The sequence below is a fragment of the Athene noctua genome, chromosome 1, assembly GCF_965140245.1.
Source record: "Athene noctua chromosome 1, bAthNoc1.hap1.1, whole genome shotgun sequence".
Taxonomy (NCBI): Eukaryota; Metazoa; Chordata; class Aves; order Strigiformes; family Strigidae; genus Athene; species Athene noctua.
The window spans coordinates 70003746-70028074 of record NC_134037.1 but is presented as its reverse complement, the minus strand read 5'-3'; the positions used below and the strand labels follow the sequence as shown (position 1 = coordinate 70028074).

At 40.3% G+C, this 24329-nt stretch overlaps 1 protein-coding gene across 1 annotated transcript; it reads right to left on the bottom strand.

Moving 5' to 3' along the window:
- Positions 1–220: 220 nt before the first annotated feature.
- Positions 221–23153, bottom strand: TMEM242 (transmembrane protein 242). Its single transcript, XM_074924571.1, has 4 exons — positions 22964–23153; positions 21152–21252; positions 16004–16141; positions 221–1455 (listed from the first exon to the last, which is right to left on the bottom strand). The coding sequence occupies exons 1-4, from the start codon at positions 23097–23099 to the stop codon at positions 1357–1359; spliced, it is 474 nt and encodes a 157-aa protein (XP_074780672.1). The 5' UTR covers positions 23100–23153; the 3' UTR covers positions 221–1356.
- Positions 23154–24329: the final 1176 nt, after the last annotated feature.

The window sequence follows — 24329 nt, the reverse complement described above, 5'->3', positions numbered from 1 at the left end:
ATGTGCATATGATGGCAGTATTCACCACAATTTATTTAATACTGGATTACAAGCATCAAGCTCTGGAAAAGATGTCAACTATTACACTTCAATTGCTTTAAAGATATTATTTTAGTGCTGTCATGTTTCATAGGAAAACCATACTTCTCTATTATTCATCTGACATTTAAAGCTTTTTTTATGTTCTTTCCTAGGAATATAAAGACTTAATCACAAAAGACAGGTTTTAAGAGGACTTTATTAAATCTGACAAGTGACTAATTGGACTGTGTGCAATTAATAAAAAAACCTGATAATTGAGCATTCAACAAAGGATTGTTCACTGATAGCACTTTTTTTTTAATTTCTGCATTTTTAGAGATCTACAGTTCTGCAAATACAACGTTTGAGTAAGACATTATTCTTCCTAGTTTACGCCCACACTTTATGAGATTACTGCAGTGTAGAAAATGTCACATTGCTTCTCCTGGTAGAAGAGCCCCAGGAACCACTGAAATACAAAAAAAAATAGTCCTGCCCATACACTTTATTAGCTGAAAATATTTGTGTAGGACAGGCTAGATGTCTCACTATTTTACATCTTTTTCACTTACAGCTTAAATTGCTGTACAAATATAGTGGAGACTGTTATGCAAACTATCAGATTCACTATTGTGGGACCCAATTAAAAAAAGCTAATACTGAGAAAACAGTGCACTTTGTAGAGATCTCTTCTGATGCTGTGCAGAGGAGCTCACTAGGTCACTACCTGCATATTGGATGTTTTAAACTTTTCCTTCAGACATACAAATATAGTTCAATTTAGATACTTCCTCTGTTGCAAATTTAAATATCTCCTTTATTTTTAGAACAGTGCACGGTATGCTTTACCTTCAGGCTCCGTTACAGATCTGTTATAATTGACTTGATGGTTATATTCCTAATGGGACAAGTAAATGTCACTGAGAGTATTGTTATTTGTTTCCTAGAGAAATTTCCTAAAATTCCTCTTAATATGCAGGAAGAGCCAAGAGTTCAATGGCGTTTTGTCCTTATATTTACTACTGAAGATCGGTTACTTCTTTAAGCCTTCATAAGAGAGTCTTTTTTCAAGTTGGATCCAGCTTATCTTGGAGGGTTCATTTCCTCACAAATCAACTATACCAAGCACACTGAGAAATATGATATAAATTGTTTTGCTTTGTTTTGGTTTTAACTCTCTTGCTGCTAGACGTTAACTGGCATCCCCAGGTTCAGTGAACTCAGTCAGGAATTTGCTTAGTCTGAGTTTTCTTCTCTGTGTTTCAGATGGGACACTTCTGTTACTTCCACTCCTGTTCTTGCTGAAAGAGACTTCTCCAAACGGCTCTGAGTCTTTCACTTGGATTTAAGTAAGTCTTCCCATTCAACAGTGGACTCGCTATTTTTAGGAATTGCTGGAAACATTGACTGCATTTTAGTTTGGAATTCTTTCATCTATAAAAGAGATTAAAAAATAAAATCAGTTAACTGTTAATAAGGAGGAAATAAAGTAGCACCATGAACCCTGGGCTTATTCCACAAAATAAACTCTGTGAGGTAAAAAGACTTTGAAAATAACAGAAAATTAAGACTTTCACTCTGATTATGGTAGTCCAGTTAAAGTGAAAAAAAGTATGAAGGGACCCACAACAATCCCCCATTCTAAAGCACCACACTGGGGTGCCTAATGTGGACCACTTGCCTGAATGACTTGCCACTATTATAGGAACTACTACATATACACACACACATTAAAAATGCTTTTGTTTGGAGGAAAATTCCCTCCATAGAATGTGCCCATATTTTAACTGCAGTGCATTTCTCTACACTTGTAATGGATTAAAGGCCCAATAGGTCTGTTCAAGGATTTTAAAACAAGGATTAAAGAAAAAGTATTGGTGAGCTCTTGACAATTTAGGTTCATCCCACCATATGGATACAGGTAACAAAAAAAAAAGTCTTGCTCAAATTTATAAATTAGTAGGAAGGAAAAAAGATTCATAGCAATACACAGGACCAAGCTTTTCTTTCACTGTTGTTAAATTAAAATGCTGTGAAAGAGAAAGTTTGCTAGTTTTATATTCTGTATATCAATACATTAATACCAACTGCCAGTTATTTATAATAACCATTTTATCACCAATGTCTGATTCAGTAGTTCTGGCAGGCCAGAACTGAAACTTAGTATCTTTAAAAATCACTTCTGTTTGAAGATAATATTTAGATTCAGCGGGTTTATTTCTTCCAAGATGTTTACATATGTTTTTACATCTAATATATTTTTAAAGGATAGGCAAGGAAAATTCAAATCAGTGAAAATCCTCTTACACACACAGCAGGATGTACAGGGAAAATTTTGGACTGCTATTTTTAGGAAGCTCTACAGAATCTATGACATTCACACAGAGAAGACAGGATGTGGTATTCAAGCACTAGATGCAATGACCTCTTAAAGACCAAATGCCATCTCAGACAGTATGTCCCATGGAGAGGTTCCAGGAAATCTAGATATTCTAAACAGCCACACAGGCATCTTCTCTAATGTGCCTACATTTTGTGTGTTATGGATCATCAGTTTTTTATAAATACCTTTGGGCCACTTTCTGTTCAAGTCCTTCTACCTATTAATAAGTCTGACAAAGAACTGGTATTTCTTCAGAGAAATGTTGCTGGAATGCAATTATTCAAGTTACAGCTGATACAAAGAATGAAACAAGTTACAAAGAAATTAACAATCCTTTACTAAGACAATAACTAACTGTGATGGATAAAAGCACTTTAGAACTCAACTTCTTGTGTAAAAATGCCCGGGTACTGCTAATCAAATAAAAATACATGTTATATAAAGCAGGAGGAAAATTTAGAGCCAAATTATCCTTTTTGTTTTACCCTGACTGTCTTCATATGTAAAAACTAATTCACTGTCTGCTTTATATTTTATTCTGATCAGATAGCTGATTAATTTGATTAAATTATTTGTTCTTAGTTTTAAAAAATTTGGCAATCACCCACAATTTTTCCTAAACAAGTTTTGCTGCTTCTTTAAAACTGAAAAGCTCTCATAGACAGCTAATATTTCCAAGAATAAACACCAGTATCAGAGCTGATGTAGGGAAACAGCCCAAATCACATTAAACAACTGCTGACAATTAAATACAAGTATTTACAGTAGGAAATGCTTTAGGAGCTTTGGCTTAGCAGTTTTTTCCCATCCTCTGTAATTAAGTTACCCCAATTCTCTGATGTGTGGAAAGTATTCAATTTACTTAACATTTTTTATTTCCTAAAGAGTGAACCAACTCCTTCGACTCTTTCATCTCTTAACTATTGTCTGGGTGTTTGATAACACAGGAATGGTCAGATCCTAACCTGATGCAAACTGCTGTAGTTCAGTTAGTATAACTGGAAATAAAACATTTTATATCAGTTAATGATCTGGTGCAGTGTGGATTTTTTGGCTGTTTCTAAACTCAGACTTCTAAATTTCTTTCAGTGTCACATTTAAATGATGCACTCGTAAGCCCTACAGGACACCTCTGTTACTCCACTGAAGACACACAAAACCAAAGGAAAACTAAAAGCAATTACATAAAGCTTCCAAAATGAGGATGATGAGCAGGGGAGCCATTCAGAAAACTACAGTGCTTCCTCACTCTAACAGCTACCTTATAATTACTAACATGATAAATCCTAACCCTCAAATGCAAAAAGGAATCTTGTCTGGGAAATAAAACACTACAGCTCTGTTCTGAAATAAAAAAGGTATTTATCTAGAAGGCACTAAAACACTGCTAGCAGCTTCAGATTTAAGAATATTCAGATTTTTCTCCCCTCAGAATGCTAATTTATGTTCTGCAGGTAAAAGCAACTCATTTCCTAGAAAAGCAATTTTTCCTTAACATGTGGACCAAATCTGAAATATGCTTTCTTTTGGTTTTAAGACTCCCTGGAAAATTTCCTCAGCCTTGTCTTCTCAGATTTTGATGCTTATTTGTAAAACCACTTTGCAAGTGATGCCAGACTCAATGTCTCATTTACCAACTCCTCTCCTGCCAGCATCTATACCCTTTTCCACAAGCACCCTCTGCACAAAAGTAGTTTTGCACTGCAGTTCACAACTTTGACCATGTTTTATATTTCCCCACAAACTTCCTTCCTTTTTTGATTTCTGGACAGTGAACTATTTTAATAGATAATGCCAAGCTGATCACCACTGTGCATTGTGTTCTCAATGTCATGCTTTAGGTTGTCAGCTATTTAAGAAGGACATTATCTACGGTGATGGGCACAAGCCTCACTAATATATTATGTCTTCACAGTATGTCTAAACAGGGCCAATTTCTTCACAATACAATGTCATGGTTACTAACTCTTACTAGTGGTTTTCATTTCTATTCAACTTAAAAGATACTGCACCCTATTACTTCTCTCCACAACGGTTTTTGAGTTCTCACTATGAATACATTAAGCAACATAATCAGTACTGCTCGTGAACTTCTATTTTCCCCTCCTCCCTCTCCTCTTAATAAGAAAGTGCAAGATTTCATTAGAGCTTTGATCTGGATTTCTAAGGTATCTTCCCTTTCTCTTCTGTTCCACTAACAACATCAGCTACTGAGTTTCTTCCTCCATTTCCACGTTTGTGCTTGTTGCTATCCGGAATGCACTTCCAAATTCTAGCCACTATTCTCCCTGCACTTGGAGCTCCACTAAAGCCCACTTGCCACACCGCCTAAAAGCATGGAGAAGACTTTGAAAAATATCTATTTGCTGATGTAATAGAACCAGTGTGTATACACATAAAAAAACCACAGAAACCGCATCCCAAAGTATGTCTGCCTGCTTATGATCTGTGCCAGTAACAAATTTTAGGATGTAACTTATTTCAGTCAGAGACTATCAGCCCAATATCCTGGTCTTTGACTGGCCAAACTCTGTTTAATGTAGTTATATACTTAGGACTAAATTTGGCCTCCAAAGTAACTCACACTGGTTGTTCTTGCTTGCATTTGGTTGACAGTATCATACTAGGCCCACTGCCAACTTCAAAGGATCCTTGTAGTGAAGGTAAAATTTGTTCACGAAACATGTAAATTAGATGTCCTTCAACAAATTGGGCTTAGCAGTGCCCTGTCACCTCCTGCAGTGTGGTGACCTTCTTGTGAAGATGACGAATCTAGCTTTATGTTCTATTAACACTGCACACTTGAAGTGCAAGAATTGGGACCTTGTCTTTACCTGCTTTACCTCTCAGGGGACAAGCACACTTCTTGATGAGGGAAATGTTGCAATTAGGGATCTGTTTCTTGCCCTGCCTTTTCTTTTTAATAGAGATGCCACTTGGGAGGTCTCTTCTCCCCTCTCCCTCCCTGGAAATCTCCTGTACTTCCCCCAGATTCCACAATACATGCGCCAATGGTCTCAAATCAAAAGGCATTAATTTAATTATGAAAGCTAATGTGCTATGTACTAAGGACTGGAATGTTTTGAAATAATTCACTGAAATGGCTGCCTCTTTATTATTGTCAGCCACACTGACACTGGGGTACTCGGTTCAACTGTGATAATGTCTTCAATTAATAGTGCAGTAAACGGAGCACTAAAAGCTGAATGTATTTTACCTTTTTTTGCTGCCTCCAGTATCACAGGCTTCTTTCTCAGCTGCTGCTTCTGAGCCTAGTGGTACGTGAACGATTTGTAACACATTTCTTGATTTAACATTCTGGCATGCTCCATTCCTGGAGGCAACTCTCTGAAGTGAATTTCACTCAAGTGAATTTTATTTTTTTTATCACAGATATTGCAAAGCTTGACGCTGTTTTTTCCTGCCAAATAAATTACAGTAACTGTTCCACCTCTGACTGTCAGGCTTCTTTCTAAAAGGGTATCATCTACCTTACTGCATTAAATAATCTGTAATAGCTACAGATCACTGTTATTTTATCTTAACCTAATGATCCTGCCTCAGGTGGCAAAAATATGGGGACCTAAAAGCATCTTCCATTTAATAATCTCTTTTTAATGTACATCGTTGACAGAATGTCACGCAAAAATTGGGATAGCACTATTACTGAGAGCACTTACGTGGCCGTTCATATTAAAATGAATGGAAGAGGGGCTAAAAGAGTCTATTTGAATCCTAGAATGAAAGTTTTACGAAGAAACGTTCTCTTTAATGTCTGACATTCATAATAGGCCAACCCAGATTCCAGGAATTATTAGTTTCCTATTTTAGTGCTCATACCAGTAAGAACTGCTTACATTAGCTTCCAAGTGAAATGAGGTTAGATGCCCTGAACTGGGATATCGACTAGCAGAAGAATACAGTGTATAAATGCCCTGTGTTCTCCTCAGCCACCTTCCATTTCACAGGGCATGAAGATGAGACAGGCTGCCCTGGATTTAAGAGCATCAGAGACGATTGTTCTTGCCACCTTTTCCCAAATCTTAAAATGATTGCTGTTGCCCTTGTTAGCAAATGGTTACCAAGGTCCACATAAAGAAATAGCAAGTTATTTGTAGAAAACTGCAAGAGCTGAGCCCCTAGCAGAGCAGACAGCCTACTGGCTGAAGGCAATTCTCCGATTAACAGTGTAAAATGGGGCACTCACTGCGGGTCACCCTGTGCCAGTTTGCACGCTGACCTCTAAAAGAAGCATGGAAAATAGAGCCTTGGTTCATATTCTTAGATCTTACACTTCATTGGCAAAGGCAGTATGAATATTTGGATTATTCAGAACCACAGGTCTCTGAAAATGGCCCTCGGAGGGTCAATCCTGGTAGTATACATCCTAATATTTAACTATCTTACACTGTACCACCATAATGCACTGCTCATAACCTGTTTGTTGATTCCAGTGTTTCAGGTTTGCATAGAGAAAAGCAGCAGCAGCATTTTGTTAAGCCATCTAGATAAAGTCAAGAGCTCATATTAACCCCCCATCCCATGGAGACTTACACACATGCTTAACTGTCTGCAGTATTAAATACTCTCCTTGAAATCAGAGGGCCATTTACAATGCCTAAAATTAAACAAACACATAGCCACATTCTTCCAGAAACCCATCCCTATAAATCCCATGTAATTGGGTAAAACATGTCCTGTGATTTTTAAAAGAAAAATAACATGAAAATAACCTAAGTGAACTTTACAGGGAGAGGGGGAGAGGATCATCACTGTTAAGAACAGAGCTGTCACAGTTCCCAAACCATTATACATATGTAGTAGCCTCCCACAGCTACTACATATTCTATCTCAAATTACTGGTGAACTACTGAGAGCTGTCAAGTCACATGGGTCAGGCTGTCTCTTTTCCAATGACTGGGTCACATGAATAGATAAAACACATGAAATACTTTCTTCATGTTACTTTTCCAAGTGTGCAGCAGCCATGTTACTCATTCATAAATGAGGGCATTTCACAAATGGGAAGATAGCTGGTCTACATCACAAACGTGTTTTACTAGCCCCACTTTGTCTGGTTTAATTTCTGTGCCGGTGTCACTTGGGTCGCAAAAATGGGACTGTTAACTGGTAGCCTGAAAGTATCTTCCTATACATCTATCATAAAAGGAAGAAAATGCCATTACAGTAGAAAAACCTAAAGAAAACAAAAGTGTTCTGGTTTAAGGCTAGGTTATTTTGAACACAAAAAAGGGGAAATAATTAACTAATTACGATCAGTGGGAAAGACAGCTGTTAATTTATATACACCAAGACTGTAATTTTGTAAACCACAATCTGATAAAAAAGGAACTTCCTTAGGATCACAGATACAGGAGGATCTTTTAAAATCTTACACATTTCCATGTTCATCTTCCTGAAGTAAAATGCCAAGGACTTCAGTTTTTCTAGTATACAATATCTCCAAGTAGGTGAAGTTAGTGTCTCATCTGCAAGCCTATTCTCATTTATTTCAGTGACACTGCATCGGGATTCAAAATAAAAGTAATGGTATAAAACTTGGATTAATACCATCTTATTGCAAAAGGCTTTCATGCCATGCAGAAAAAATTGACTTAAATACTTTTGAAATCACTGAGGAACACACTGTTTATTTCTGCAGAATCTTACTTTCAAATCTGGGTGCCTGGAAAGGACATCCACGTGATTAGTCTATTATGGTGTATTAGTCATTGCTCCTTAGTCACCCTAGGCAATTTGAAAAATTAAAGTAATTTAAAATTTAAAATAAGTTAAATATCTAAATGTATAAAGCAAGTTGGTTAATGGATCCAAAATCCCAGGATGAGTGTCCCAACTCTATAAGCTCTTCTGTGCTGTAATTTGGATTTCTGAATTAAAGTAAAAACATGAATTGTCTGCAAGCAGACAGTTCCTGAAAGGGCAACCTGAGTAATTTTTTTTCCTCTCTATGTCCAGGAATTCACGATATGTTATCATCCACAAGTGAGATTCATGGCTAGAAAAAGAGCCAGCACAAAACTAAAACTCTTCAGTGACGCATGAGCCTCGACACCACAACCAGGGCTGAATTCCACGCAGGAAACCCGTCAGAGCCAGTGTGACACCCAGAGCCAGGCAGAGACAGCTGGGCACCTCCAGGCAAGTAGAGCAGCTGGCATCTTGGAAGACCCTACAGAAGGGTAAGACAAGCATGGCCATACCACCACACTTGAAGCACAGGAAGAACCCATGGGACCAAAATGTAGCACAAATAATTCGCATCTATCAGATAAGCTTTTACACAGATTTTAGTTGTACACGTACAGTTCACAGTTACACACAGCCAAGAAGTGGATCAATCCACTCATCCACTTATGGTGACGTGGAACTGCTCCACAGAGGCAACTTCAGACCAAAGGCTGAATGTTGTTTTATTCTTTCTAGCTTCTTAACAGGTTGGCAGCAGCCGACAGCTGTGAGTCTCTTCCAAGACACAGCAGAGTAATTCCTCAAGACAGCTACAGTTGTAGTCTTCCCATATTTTTGAAATGCTTACAGCTGTCCTATTCATAAAGCAGATGTAGCAGCCTTCCAGTAGGAAAATTATGATCTTATTCCTTGAATAAGCATTCTGTTATCAAGTTTACAGTGGAGTTCATAGGTCACTTTTTTTTCTTCTTGGATAAAATACTAGCAGTACATATGTGTGGAGGCAAGTCTTCTCCACACCAAACTAATTAGGCAATATAAGCAGCACAGAAAACCCCCGTATAAACAGGAGGAGGAAGTGCTAACTTGCACTAGTTCTCCATCTTCTTTCTAAGAGCTTGAATTTAAATAAGCATCGAGGAAATAAAAGAATGTTAAAAAAACTGGACAGATTTGATTTATATGGAAATATATGATCATGAAATAGAAAAGAAAAAATGTTTTAATTATGCAATCAAACATAAGCATGATAAGGAATAGAATATTCATGAATAATACTTAGGTGAAGATTAAATAAAACTAGAATAAAATAAAATAAAACTAACAACAAAACATCTAGGAATGACTAGAATTATTCTAGGAGATATACTGCTCTTATAGCAACATTTGTTCATTTATGAAATAGCATAAAAATTTTAGCCACTGCAAGATACCTATACTTGGTTGAGATCTATAGATCTTAGCACTATTTACAGATGTCAAACCTAGCAATTTTTTATGACCATGTCTCCATGTTCTCATTTTATTTTTTAAACTAATCCATCCTTAAAACCAATACTCCTTTGTGTTTATACTGTACCTATGACTATAGTCTCACAAAATTATATCAAATATCTCTCAAAATAAGCAGGGGGACATTATTATTTTTATGCTTAAAATGGTGATTTAGAGGATAGATCTTCTCTAGAGAAAAGCAGCCCGCCTAGGAAATGTCCTTACCAACAAAACTATGGCAAGCATATATTCTCTGTATTACTTTTAATTGTTTTAGATGTCTCTTCACAGCTGTGCAATTGTTTTAAGACTGTTTATATTTTAAAGGATAAGATCAATGAAAAATAGGATATTTCATTAGAAGTCACCATAAAAATGATAAACTAATATTTTATAACTGTATTAGTCACAAATTGCTAGGCAATACTATTTTTCCAGCTTTCCATGGAACAGATGTGGAAGCAACAATCAGAATCTCACAAACCTACATATGAATCATCCTGGCCCTTTTCCTATGGGAGAAAGAATGCTTTTATTTCTGAGGAAATAAAACCTGATTTATTGAGGGCATGAAGAGCAAAAGGGCTTTTAAAGCATAATTTATCTTGTTTCTTAATTGTTGCATACTTCAGTCTACAAGGGCTGAGGGTATTGTTCTGCTCATAAAAGAAGGTTCATAATCGCTGATAGTTTACAAAGAAAAAAAGAGAAAAAAGAACATCAGGCATTCATAGATATGTTTTAATATCTGTCTATATATTCTATATATGTCTATATTCTATAGCTGCAAGTTTAAATAAAACAAAAATTTGCTAATTTAAAACAAGGGTTTACAACTCAACTGTAACTTCTAGAAAACTGTGAAACTAACGTTTTTCCAAGCAACAAAAAGGTGTGGTGGATCATAACACCAGTAGAATAAGTAAATAAAATAAGAAAGCTCAAAACCCTGTAAGATAACGCCATGGAAAATAACGCCAGGATGCGGAAGTTGTTAAATAGCAAATATACTTGATAAAAAAGGTGGTGCCATTTTGTTTTAAGGCAGATATCAATTATTAAGCTTGTGTTTAACATTGCACATGTCCTTCCATTTTGTAAAGCACCTCAGAGAGGAAGGCTGTTGGTGTGTCTGGATGAGCCCCAGGTTCACATCAGGAGCGCTCTTTGGAAGCAAATCTTCCAGTTATCTGTGCTTACTGGGCACAAGTTTGTGTACTGCTGAACAGTGTCAAAATGCATGAACTGGGTTTCTTTAGAGTGACACAAAACTGAAGTAGCATTCTAGGAGTGCACATAACATACTCCAACTACAAACAGGCATTCAAGCCATAGGGCGAGGCCAGAGTCAGTCCAGTTTTAAAAATCCCCTGGAATGGGGATGTCAGGCCCTCAGCCCCCAGTTGCTCCGCTGCCCCAGTGCTGCTGGTCAATGATATTTGCTAATGTAGACAGAGCTTCTATGCTCGCAGATAGTAAAAGACGATCTGGTTTTATATATTTTACTAAGAGATTGCAGGAGGCAAGTTTAAAAAGTCAGACTATTACCAACACCTGGTTATTTTCTGCAACTAATAAAACTAGATAACCACCATCTCCTAGGTTCTGAAAAATGAAGATTTCTCTTTTACATTATTAAAAAATAGAACTTAAACCATTAGGAAATCAAGTCCTCACTGATCCATCACTTTTCCATTTAGGAATAAGAGTTGACTGGAATTTAGTAGGGTTTATTACTTACCAACCTGTCCTCAGATTACAACAGTGGTAACTGCAGTCAGGGGATATTAACAACCCAACCTGAGACAGCGTAAAATCTTTTATATCCCTTACCAAGATATAAAGATCAGTTACTTACTATCACCCCTGGGTTTTCACACTGGCATAAAAAGCAGCAGACTGTAAAGCTACAGGGAACCACCTTTAAGAATAAAGCCATTTAAGAGCTGGAAGTAGGCTTTGTCACAGCCCTGTTTTAAGAACCAATAAACCACAAAGATTAAACAAAAATCCAGAATCACCAGAGCTGGTGCATCACCTCAGAGTCTGGAACATATCTGAGCAATGACTTGCTTCTATGGCAAGCAGAGGCTGTCTAAGAAGGTGTAAGTATGAGGCATTCTGAACTGTGGTTTCAGTTTCCTTCCATGACACAAACTGCTGCACAATCACGAAGCTGCTTCAGAATGACGGACCCAGATTAATGACAGCAATTACAACTCATCAAGGAAATATTGTGCCAGTTTGATCTGGTCGTTTCATCTCTGACTTTGTAAGTGATGACAAGATAATTTAAACAGTCACAAAGCTCAGAGTCATACATAATCACTCACTGTCCCGTCAATAATTTCTGCTCATAGGAAACGCATCCCGAACGCCAGAAATCAGCATTCTGGCCACGATACCAAATGAAACCACTCTTTTGGGCTCTAACTAACGGCAGCACCATCGGCCACTACCGTGCTGCTCGTTTCAAAACCCGGGTCGTTCTAAAACCTTTAAACCCGTGACACAACGCGGGCTCTTTCCCGCCGGCGCGGCGCCCGACCTGCTGTTCCCGCCGCCGCCAGCAGGTGTCGCTGCGGCGCAGCACAGGCGAGCGCCGCGGCCCCGCCCGGGGGCAACACCCGCCCGGCGCTTGGCACCGGAGCAGCAACACGGCCTCTCCCCCCGGGAGCCGCAGCAGCACTTGCTGCTTTAGTTCTGCCCTTTCAGGTGTGCGGGAGATGCTCACCAGCTCTGCCTGCGGACGCAAGTAGGGTAACAGAGGGTTTACGTCGGGCGCGCTGCCAGAAGGGGGAGGGCAGTTCAGTCCCACCAGATGGATGCACCGGGCATCGCTCCGTGGCTAACGGGAGCGGGGCTCTACGCACAAAGTGCGCTGGGCACACCTTTCGCTGCTCCACTTCTCCGGAGCCACCAATGAGATTTTCTCTCCTCCTGCTGTAAAGCCAGCCTTGCCCAAGCTGTGGTGTGCACCAACTTCAGCCACCCCCACGGGCTGGCCTGTCAGGAGTGGAACTGCTCGATAGCTTGCCCGGCCAAACCAGCTACGCTTCAGTATCTCCTAGCTCTCTTACTCCTCTTGGTGCGATCCCTGCTAACCCATCATGTCTGATTTTCCACTGCGTCTTCTTGTATATTTACTCCTGGAGAGGACATGAGCCATTAAACAACACTCAGCAGCTCAGTCTTACTTAACTTGTAACTCCTCTCCAAACTCTGCAAGTGAAGGTCAGTCCTTTATTCACTAAGATCCCACGAAGGCAGTCACAGAGACAGAGTTCGCAGTGTTTTGAGAAAGCACTGGAGTAGTCAAGTGTACTCCTGCATGCGACAGAAGCAGCTTTCTTGCTTTGCTAAATGAAACATCTGCAGAGCTTACAATCAGAATTTTATTATCCTTAACAATTCCGTATCAAGAGAAACAATTTAATAATGAGAGGCTACAGTAGCTGTCAGTAATGTTACCAATATTACAAGTAGCTCTCAAATAAATGAAGCTGCTATCCAGGAGGGCCACGTTACTAATTAGCAGGTCCCAAAGGCAGCTGGTTACTGTTAAAAGGCAGTAAGGTGAAGAGGCTGGGCAGAACCTCCTCTTCTCTTTGTCCAGCCACCAAGGATTAAGTTATTAAATTCACACAGATTCCTGGTATCAAAATGAGTCAAGTCTCCCCTCAGGTCACACACAACATAGCACTGTCAGAGGCTAAAGCCTGCCTTAAGTTCATAGGTTTCAAATCTTGATACCTGATGCTAGGTTTGAAATTGTAACTCCAGCTTCTACGGGTATTTGGAACCCATGTGTACTACAGAGCAAATGAACTCACAGCACTCAACCCCACTGAAGACTCAAGACATTTTTATTCAGTTAAATCTGTAAGAGCCTCTTTTTAAAACGTTTAACTGAAATTAAAATGTTCATTTGACAGTGTTGATCTCAGTGTAAAATCTACAGTGTCTTCTGTGGTCTGAACAGTTCACACGGAAAGAAGCTTTATTTCACTCAGTGATAACTTCAGTAAATAGTCTCCCACAAATAAAACTTAATTTATTTTTGTGGCTCTCTAATAATTATTACACACAATGTAAGCATCTAATATATGTTCTTAAAAATAAGTATTTTAACTGACTGTTAATCGATTATCTCTTCTTACATGATAGCAATTGAGAATTTTCAAAAGTACCACAATGATTCCCTGAAATAGGAAAATAAATAAGCAGGCCCTTCTTAAAATGAATATATGTTTAAGAGTCCAGAACTAATAATGTACCAGCCAGTTTATAAGCCTTATTTAATCTCAACTGTTCAGGAAGATGATATTTAATCACCAAAATACTGTCTTTCAACAGTCAGTGTTTGCTCCTGTTAAAGCAGTATGCAAAAACTGTCAATAACAATAAAAAAAAAAATCCAGATCACTTATTCTAGAAATATAATTATAATGTTTTTGAACCTCTTTGGTCAGAATATTTCATTTCTAACATACTTCTGCTTTCATACCTCCAGCAATTTTAAACAAATATATATTTGATTTTAACAGATCTATAGTAAAACAGGAAAAAGAAAGGTGTGACAGAAAATGGATAAATTGCTAACTTTTGATTCTGCAGTAATGAGTAGCACTATTGTATGTGTTTCCTTTCTGCACTGGGAATTTAAAAGTCTATAGTGAATACAATAAATATGTCAGTGGAGAACAGAGTGTGAGCTGCTCAAAATCATGTGCAGACACAGTTTCTTGACAGAAATCTGCTTTCTTCAGCGCCTGCAGTTCTCACCATGCACTAAGGTGAAACACAAAGCACTCCACAACAGAAACCAACACCAACAGGCATTTGCAAGAGCCTCTTAAAATACAGACTGCCCCACCTCCTTTCAACACTAACACAACACAAAATATAATAAGGTGCAGCCTTCTGACTGGGAATGCTCAACCAGTCTCTAAAATGCCCTGCAGTGTGCTGTGTGCTTCTGACACAAGAGCCCCTGCTATCAGGTAGATGGAAGCCCCCATCAGACTCTGACATGTCCTGGGGCTTGGCCATCTCAAGCTTATGCTGATGTTCTCTGTCAGACAGTCTCAAGGAAAGCAACCTCACAGGAAAACCAGGCAACTGTGGGTCTAGGCCAGTACTTCTCAAGGAAGTAAAAATTAAGCTTACTGAGAAACAGTTAACATAAATTGCAGAGCAGGGTCAGATCCTGCTGTCCTTCAGCAGGACCAGAAGTACTGTGATGGAATGGAAATAAGAATTGGCAGCAGAGTGTGAAATGAATCCTTTTGGCTGCTGGTATAACTGACAGTAAACTGAGTGGACTGTTGCAGCTCAGCATGCAGAGTATAAATCGGTACTCCCACTCTTACTCCCCCTACCCTGCCATTCCACTACAGCCTCACAAGGAGGACTTGAGTTTAAACAAAAGGTGTTGTAGCTGCCTCCTATGTCCTCCTATGCTTTTTTGGTGTTCTGCCTTCCTTTACTGGCTCTTATTGAGAATCAACATTGGAAACTAAGGAATAAGGAATTGTGTAGTGCTGTATGTTGAGACCCAAATCATAACCTACAGGATACATCAGCAGAGTAGACAAGAAGTGAGAACTTGAATAAAAATATTAATAAGAATAGTACTGGGATGAAGTAGTATCTTACTTCTAGTTTTGGAAGGCACTTTGATGAATATATAAATAATTTGCCATGGAAAGTAAAGGCAGTCTATTCATTCCTAGTCCTAAAGAGGATGCAGACAGTTCTGCCAAACTTAGAGCTGCAGGGGACGCTTAAGTCATGGCTCATTACTAGAGGCAAACAAAAATGCTTACAAGAACTTTAGTGTTCATGCTCAACACTGTGAAACCCTGAATGTCAGCAATTTACTAAAGATAGCCTTAGCCTCTTGGGACATACAGATGCTTCCCAAGTTTCTTTGCCTTGACGTGGCATGTCATGGACCATCATTCTAGTGCACACGAAACTCAATCTTCTCCCCCCTTGCCCCTTCCAGAAATGCACTAGAAAGCAAGCTGGTTTCTTCTCAGTTTTTCCCCAGTGTCCTGATGCAAAAAATGGAACTTGGACAAATAAATAGATTGCTCTAAAGACAGGATTCAGGGGATAGCCTTCACTTTAGTAAGCAAAGGATACAGAAAGTTTGCAGCTACTATTTTAGTCTCTAAATTAGAACACTGGCTCTTTCATGAAGAATCCGAAACATCTGTGCAAATAAACATAAGCAGGACAAAACTGTTCCTCCCCCAAAATTGTCTCTCCCACAACATCCCTTTTTTTGAAAATGTAAGAACACTTTCTCTGTGTGCACACACTCTGGTTAGACACCCTACATGCGGTGAATATATATTATTTGAGGGGATCATACTTGGTACTCACACTGTGCACACCCAGAGCCTTCCAGATGGCAAAACTGAGCAATCCAACTCCACACCATGCATAGAGCGAGCCCCATCCCAAGGCTCGTAAGGCCAGTGACGAACCACTCTCTGGTAATGCAGCCGTGGCAGTAATTCCCTAAAACCAAATATAAAGTGGTCAAGACAAAGTGAACGATAATTGGAAAAAAACATGAACCAAAAAAGTTAATTTTGTGATACAGATTTTTTCCTGACTTGCCAGTTGTACTAGTGTGGCCACAAAAACTGTTACAGCTGTCAGCAGACCCGAAGAACCAAGCAAAGAGGTGGATGAGTTGCCTTCCCCCCAGAAGCAGCTTTCACTGTTGCCAGTACCACCTGGGGATGACTTCTGTTACCCAGAAATGCTGAAAACAACTGTTTTGTGGGCACAAGAATTTGACCCTCAGTTATCCCACCAGTCAAAATACAAAACTGAACCAAAACCAGTCACAAGACCTTATGCCAGTGACATCACATCTTTGATTTTGGTACTTTTTCTTGGGGGGTATGGGTGAGGGGCAACTGTTGGCCTACAGGTCTTGATCTGCATGCCTGAAACAGTAGATGAGGAAACTGGAGAAACCCGAGTAGCTTTCAGGTTGACACAAAGAGGGTATAATAGTGACTCAGAGACTAATTTTGAGGGTCTGCAACTCTGAAGGAGCTCTGGAAACTACCTAAGAAAATACTGTAAGAGCAAACAACAATGCTGAACCTATCCCCCTGTAGAGTTCATCAAGTGGCAACATAGAAAATGCTCTGTTGTCTTCATACTTCCCATTTCTGTCAGAAACAAAGAGTAGGCGGTTTTAACCACTTGATAAGATACTGCTGCATAAGAATCTGCCATGGGACGTGTCCTGAAAACACAAAAGATTGTCAATTGGAAAAGCTACCTCAGGCCAAGTTGAACAGAGCCTCAGTCACAATGGGGTCCCAACCACAGCGAAGCCCTCTCTGTTGCAGCACATAAATGCACATTGCAGCTACCAAGGGCATCAGCCACACGTCAACAGACATCAGTCAATTCTCACCACATATTCACCATTAGCCAGCCATTCCCATGTCACAGCACCCACCTTACTGTACATATTTAGTATAGGACAACTTCAACCTGTGTAGCCTGCAACAGCAGTAGGACAGACATAATATTCTTGCTCACAGCAGTAAATGTCAGCAAGAGGGTTTGGTTTTTTTCCCCCTAAAGGATCACTGTTCAATTCTTCACATGGAAACACAGAGTTTAGATGGTAACTGTTAAAGACTGGCATCCATGGTCCTTACAAAACTGAACAGTCCTACTTACTTACTGGGTATCTCAGGGGAAAAAAAAAATCAATTATTGCTCAGAGGTAAGCATAAATGAGAGTGCAACATACAAATGTATTCAATAAAGTTTTCATTTACAGTGTAAAATACTGAAAAGTGAAATTAACTTGCAGAAGGATCCAAAAAATTTTCATCCAAAACATGCCAAAGAGCTGCACTTTTCTAATCATTACAAAAAGTGGGGACAAAATACTTTGTATTCTTGCTTTAAAAAGAATTTACTTTTTTCTTTTTTTTAATGGTTGTTTCTTCTTTGATATAAATAAACATATGCAGTGTGTATCACTATGGCATTTGGTCAGTGAAATAGCACCAGTAGTTTTTTTCTTCTTGGCTTTGTATTTACTGAAATGTTAAAATGATCCTCAGACGGTCCTCAGCATTAACACTTTTCCTTTGGATTTAGCTGTAGGCCAGTTACCCAAGGACAAATACACACTTGCAAAGGGCACAAATAAAATGTATCTTGATCCTTACTTATTCTGATTTGGACATCGCAAAGCAGAAGCTGTTAACAAAACAATGCTCTGTAAGCATACACATACATGCACACAGGCACAAAAAGAGATCTTGAGTCACACTATTATACCACGTCCTATTATTTCCTTACAACAGCTAATGAACTTTTATAACTCTTTCATCAGAGACTGCTTTGCGTAGATTTAAAATGCTGATGATTATTTCTGACATTTTTCCTGCTTCCATAGTCTAACCATATACAACGACATGCATAAAAATTTCTCCCATTTGAAAGATGGGAAATAAATGGACAAAAATATCCTCTAGACAGAATCTTTAAATAGGAGTCATTATCTGTGAAAATTGCTGGCAAAATAAATCCACACAAATGCTATTTAAATGCTTGATTGCGCCAGAAAAAATAGTGGCGAATAGAAACAATTGATCTGGTTTTACTGACAGCAGTCAAACAACATTCAGTCACAGGCCGATTCCTCACTGTATTAAGTATACAGATAAGGATTTCTGCAAACAACACCATTTGTTATATGATTATCAGATATGCTGTTCAGAGCATTGTGAAAGCCAATGAATGAAACACTAAAAAATTTTAAAAGACAACAGTAACATGGAGAAAAAAATGTCACCAACAAAACATTTTTAAGAACTGAGTTTTATTCATGAGTCCATTATTCTAAACACAGATTGTTTTTTCTTCATAACTGCTCCTGTATTTTTTTTAAAAAGCAACTATTTAATTTTAAAAATAAGCTACTAAATAATACTTGAGTCTTTCTAAAAACCAGAGGAGGAACATATAGGGCAGAATTAGCTGATTTGGTTACCAAACTATATGCCTCATATTTAATTCATTTCTTCTAGAGGGTATAAGCAGGAAGTGGGAGAAGGAGAAATGACATTGTTTTTGTCAGACACAGGCCTCAATTCTGTAATTATCCCCTTGTGGATAACAGTGTGTCTGAAAGGAAGCAGTGCCTAAAATAAATGGTGTGTTCAACTGGTTTGGTTGATTGTATTCAGCATGTTCACTGTTTTGCATGACCTAACCCACTGTAAAAATTAAACACCTGGATAAATGCTGGTAAAAATGGACACTTACCACAAGGAAGCTGCTGCATCTGAGCATTTAATTTTAACACACACACCCCCCCCCACACACCCCCAATCATTTTTTAACTGAAGGTCTCTGCAGTGGTTCATCACTAAACAGGATTATGCAATCTCGGTTTCGAGTCAATTTGGGCACCAGTCCTACAAATGCTTATATTTACTTTACTTCACTGCTACAAAGGAGGTACAGTAGGTGCGACTTCAGCTTTATCTCTTGCTGGTAACACTGCTACTCTACAAGAGTAGGGTCTCATACTTCCTGGAAGTCTGCATGCAGTCACGAAGCCATGATGTTGTGATGCCACAGCTTCCCCTCTAAATCACTATTTTTTTTCTCCCATAAAACTATTTAAATCTGTCCCAGGCTGCATTATGTTTGCTCCCTGTTTCTACCTGACTTGCAAGCCACCATTTCACAGACACAAAAACTGGCACAAGCCAGCAAAGGTGCTGAAAGAATAGGTCTTGCATTTCTTTCCAACACTAAGCATCAATTCTCATTCCTTCGGACTTTCCCCCAAGCTTGTGACAGCACAGTCACTGTAGTCATGCAGTGAAGGGGATCAGAGGCTGATTTGGACTAAAACTAATGCAGGAAATAAAAAAACAGTAGAATTAATAAGTATCATCTCACCAACCCTGTAACACAAGTGCTGGTGCCTTCACAGGGGCAGGAATGAATTGCCAGAAACTAAGGGCTGGTTGAATTACTTCTTTCAACAGCAACGCTGGCTTAAAGTACCTGTCAGACTAAGGCCTCACCTTAACATGGATAAAAATAATATTTAGGCATTGAACGTCTAAGAAGGACGCAATCATCTGTACTTATTCATAGTTACACTTTTGTTATTATACCTGATGTGTTATTAAAAATTACTTGCACTAACTATAAATGTAAGAATGCTACTGCAAAACCGTTTACCTTGTTGGTACCTCAGCCTCTATAGACAGGTAAGTCATTCTCAAAGTCTAGCCTTGCCTTTTGAAATTACTCACCTACAAGTACTTTAACAAAAAAGCATCTTTCTCACTTTGCAGTATTTAAGTTGAGGGGCCCAGGAATCACAGATTTTTTGCTAGCAAAATGTTGTAATTCATTTGCACAGATAGTAGCAGACACGGGTTTTCAGCAAAAATTGAAATGATATGTATCACTTGGTGCCATTTCCAGCATATATATTCTCGGATGTCAATGTAATGTCACTCTTGATAAATTTCACACTGATAACACGACAGCTCAGACAGCCAAGATTATGCACAAGCTGGAAAAAATGCAGTGCTCAGGAAAAAGGAAAAGTTTAAAAAAAAGTTTAAAAAATAGATAAAAAGTGATAGAAAGTGCAATGGAAGAATTCTTTTTCTCCTGATATGCAATGTTATTGAATTAACATTTTAAAAATAAACACAACTGATCAGTTCTCAGCTCCCTAAAAACATCTGTAATAATCTTGTATTTTAAGGGCTCAGTGAAGACAAGCCTGATCAATTTTAAGGGCCTATTTTTGACATTTTTGGCAGTAAGAAAGCATTAGTGAGGAAAAAAACATTCTTCACTTAAATATGCTGTATTTCAGATTAATATACCAACGTGGTATAATTGCTAGCTTTGCTTTGCAGGTTTTTTTCTTCACAATGCTCCGGTGGATCCTGTTAGTAATTGCACAAGATCAGATCACTTTTGGCCATCAGATCTCATAGCACCAAACCACTACTCACTCTCATCAGTCCCCTTACATAGAGGGGAATGGAGAGCTTAAATTTTGACTGAATGATTCCACTTGCATATTCCACAGCTTACAGGCTTTCTACCTCCTCATTCCCATCCTTACTGCAGTTACCTCCCTTCCCATAGCACTGTGGGACCTCATGGTGAACGGTATCACTGCAGTGATACAGGCTCATGACTGTCAATGTGTTCACATCACAGAATCAAAATGGATCGTTTTCCTTTCTACAGCAGTAGTATGATTCCAGCAGTGTAAGCTTTATGTACTTCAACTAATCTCAAGTACTAAAGTATCTGGCAATGTCAGCTCTGAATTGATTTTTAAATTAATCCTACCCCTACTGACTTGAAATAAGTCTAGTGCTTTTACCATCAACTTTGTATAGCCAAACTCCACATACATCAACATTTCTATAAAGCATTTGATGCATTCTTATTTCCTGTGTACCGCAGTTGGAAAATAGTTTAAAAGGAACAAACCTTACTGAACCAGTCTGGGTTCTTCTTTTTTGTCATGGCAAGTGTGGTGCCAAAACCTGCTATCATTCCTGCTGTGGCAACGGTACCTAGAAAAATTCCACCTGCCAAATAAAGTTTAAGAAATAAAAATTAAGATTTTGTTTCTTAAGGGCAGGAAGAAAACCTGCAAACCACAGAACTAAACCTATTTCTAAAATAAAACCTGAAAAATTAAGATCTGTCAGCACATGCCGAAGGGAAAGGCACAATTGTCTACATTATTTACATTAACTCAATATGCATTTTGAAAATTAATGGCAAGTGTACATATTTTCAAGTCACACACACACAAAATCATCTGAATCCCAGAATGCCTTTTCACAGTACTTCAAAATTTCTCTCTTGCTCCAGAGCCAGGCTACTAAAATTGTCTTGTTCTACGGTTATGTCTCACCCTTCCCCAAAAGGAAGATGCAATTATTTTTATTGCATCACTTATTTCAAATGGCCACCTAAAAATCCACCAGTACCTCTGAAAACCATTCCATAAGCAACTCTTGTTCTTCAGCTTTCTTTGTTTTATGTTCTAATGCTCTATCTAAAAAAAAGAAAATGACACGAGCAGGAAGCTCTCCCAAGATAGAAAGCATTCCTCACTTCTCAGCTCTTTCAGAGTGTTTCCGAAGTCACTTGGGGTCCCTTGATCCCTTTTAGTTCTTGCATCAAAGGCACATGTAGCCATATATATCCACTTTTAAGAAAAGAGGCTTGTTACAAAGACTGAGTGCACTGTACGAAACCATTTGATTCATATTAAAATTAAAACATTTCAGAGGGTTACAAGTTCTTCCTTTACAACTATTGATACCCAGCCTGTTTTCCCCTTCCTAATACCAGTTAGGTAGCTACAAAACTGGCCTGAATAGGCAGTAAAAAGAAAAACATGCTTATGTTAGGTCACACTTTTAAAAAATTAATTATGCTATTATTCTGATGGAGAAATGTGCTGTACTTATGTCAATGACGTTTATGAAGTACCTCTTCCGTCTGGGATCAGGAAGACCTCACACGCTGGCCGAACTTTGCATGCCCGCCGCATTTTGCATCTTAAGGTCTACTAACCAACATTTCCCTGATTTCAGAAATAACCGGTCTTGAATTCATGAACTTCTTCACTTGAATTAACTGACGGGGCAGGCGGGGCAGCTCCGGCCTCCGCGCCGCCAGGGGGCGCGCCGAGCCCGAGCAGGCGCAGGGGCGGCCCCTGGGGCGGGCACCGCCAGGGCCGCGCGGCGAGGCCAGGCCCGGCGCTGCGCTGGCCTCGGTCCCGCGGCCGGGGACCGCCGCGCTCGCCGGGACCCGCACCAGCCGCCTCCGGGCGTCACGGCACCGCCGGGAGCGGACCCCGCCCGCCGCCCCACAGGGCCGAGCTCCTTCCAGCCCCGCCGCCATCTCGCTGCGGGGCAGGGGAGGCCCTCAGCGGCCTCGTAGCCCCCGCCCCGGAGTCAAGGGGCTGAGGGGCGACGGGCGCCGCTACCGTGAAGGGGAGGGAAAAGGCGGGCGGCGCTGCGGGGGCTTCCTCCCCGCACCCAGCAGCCGCGGCTAAGGCCGTCCCCAAACGCCTCGGCTCCTCCCCGGGGACGGGAGAGTGGAGCAAGACCTCGGGCACGGCAAGGCGGGGGCGCGGAAGCGCCTTCCTCCCGGGTGCCGGCCGCCGCCGTCCCTGCTGGCCGGGGCAAGCGGCGCGGCCGGGGGCAGCCACAGGGCTCCCGCAGCCGAGCGGCTCGTCCCCGACCCGTGCGGGGAGGGGAGGGAGACGGGGGCTTTCTGCACCTTTGATTAAGAAGAGCTTGTCCTGGGACGCCGCGGGGCTCCCGCCCCGCCGGGGCAGCGGCAGCCCCCGCCCGGGGTCCCGTGGAGCCGCCGCCGGTGCCCCCTCCCGGGCGTCCCCGCCGGCGGCCGCCCCCATGGCGCGGGGGGAGGAGGAGGCGGCTGTGGGCCGCAACCCGGAAGGAAACGGAGCTGGGCCGGGACACGCAGCCGCCCTTCCTCCTCCTCCCTCCTCCTCCTCCGGTGGAGGGGCTCACCTGTGAGCCCGGGCGGTAACGTGGGACCCGGCGAAGCGCGTCCTCCAGCACCGGAGGTTTCCCCTGCGGCGCTGGTGTCTCAGTGTGCCGCTGGCAGCCGCCCCCTCGGGAACCGCCTCTCCTCGGGGGCACCTTCAGTGGCCCTGGGAGCCCCGATCGCGCAGAGGAAAAATTGGCAAAAGTTGTCAAAGCGGCGTTTAAATCGAGTCTTTTCTGGCAGGCTCATAAGGGGTTTTTTGTTTAAGTCTGTGGGACAGATAACGTCCGTGGACTTCACTAAATGAAACTGGGAGAAATTCTTACTTTCCTTGAATTTTACTAAGCTATATCTTGATGAATAGTGTTGCTCTAAAGTACATCTTGTTCAAAATTCTCGTTGTCCCAAGTTGTGCAAGTAGTTCTTCATCTAAATTCTGTCTCAATGGAATCAGAAAGTAACACTACGAGAACCACGTTTCTGTTTTCTTTCATGTCTGTGCTACTAGTTCTCGGTTGCCGTTGCTGATGGATATAAATTGCTATACAGTTACCTATCACTCTTGAATGTGTTCCTTTATCAAATCCTATACTAACTTCTCAGGACTCAGTATGGGCAGTAATGTATATTTTTATTTATAACAGTCAGTACTTAAACAGCAAGCAAAGAATGTAAATAAATCCAAAACAAGTGTTTCTTCCCCAGCTTCTTTGTATCTTTTCATCATCATTTATAGTCTGTATCTAAGGGTCTAATTATAGGGGCTTGGGTTGCTAGGCAAAAATTCAGTATTTTGGGAAACTTCCTGTTCATGGTACTTCTGAAAGCCAATCCAAAGCTGTTTCCTAATAGTCCATGTACTGTGTCAGCTAAAGAAAATTTTGCAGTTAAGAAGCAGTTACTGCAAAAGGAGTAGGCATTATCTCTGCTGTCTAGCTGACCCATCATCACTAACTCAATTTTTCTAATCTGGACAGCACCTAAATGACTTGTAGTCATCTTCCCTCCTTTAGAAAAAGTTCCAAAATCCTGTGTTCCAAACTCCTGCTGTTTGGAACAGCATTAGACTTTGCCACAAATAATAGTAAAAGCTTCTGGAAAAGCTTAGAAAAGATGGTCTTAGAAAAACTGCACA

Coding starts and splice junctions, on each gene's coding strand:
- TMEM242 (XM_074924571.1), bottom strand. CDS start 23,099: ATGGGGGCGGCCGCCGGCGGGGACGCCCGGGAGGGGGCACCGGCGGCG. Junction 21,253..22,963: donor CAAGCTCTTCTTAATCAAAG/GTGCAGAAAGCC, acceptor TTTATTTGGCAG/GTGGAATTTTTCTAGGTACC. Junction 1,456..16,003: donor AGGCTCTGGGTGTGCACAGT/GTGAGTACCAAG, acceptor TCTCTTTTATAG/ATGAAAGAATTCCAAACTAA.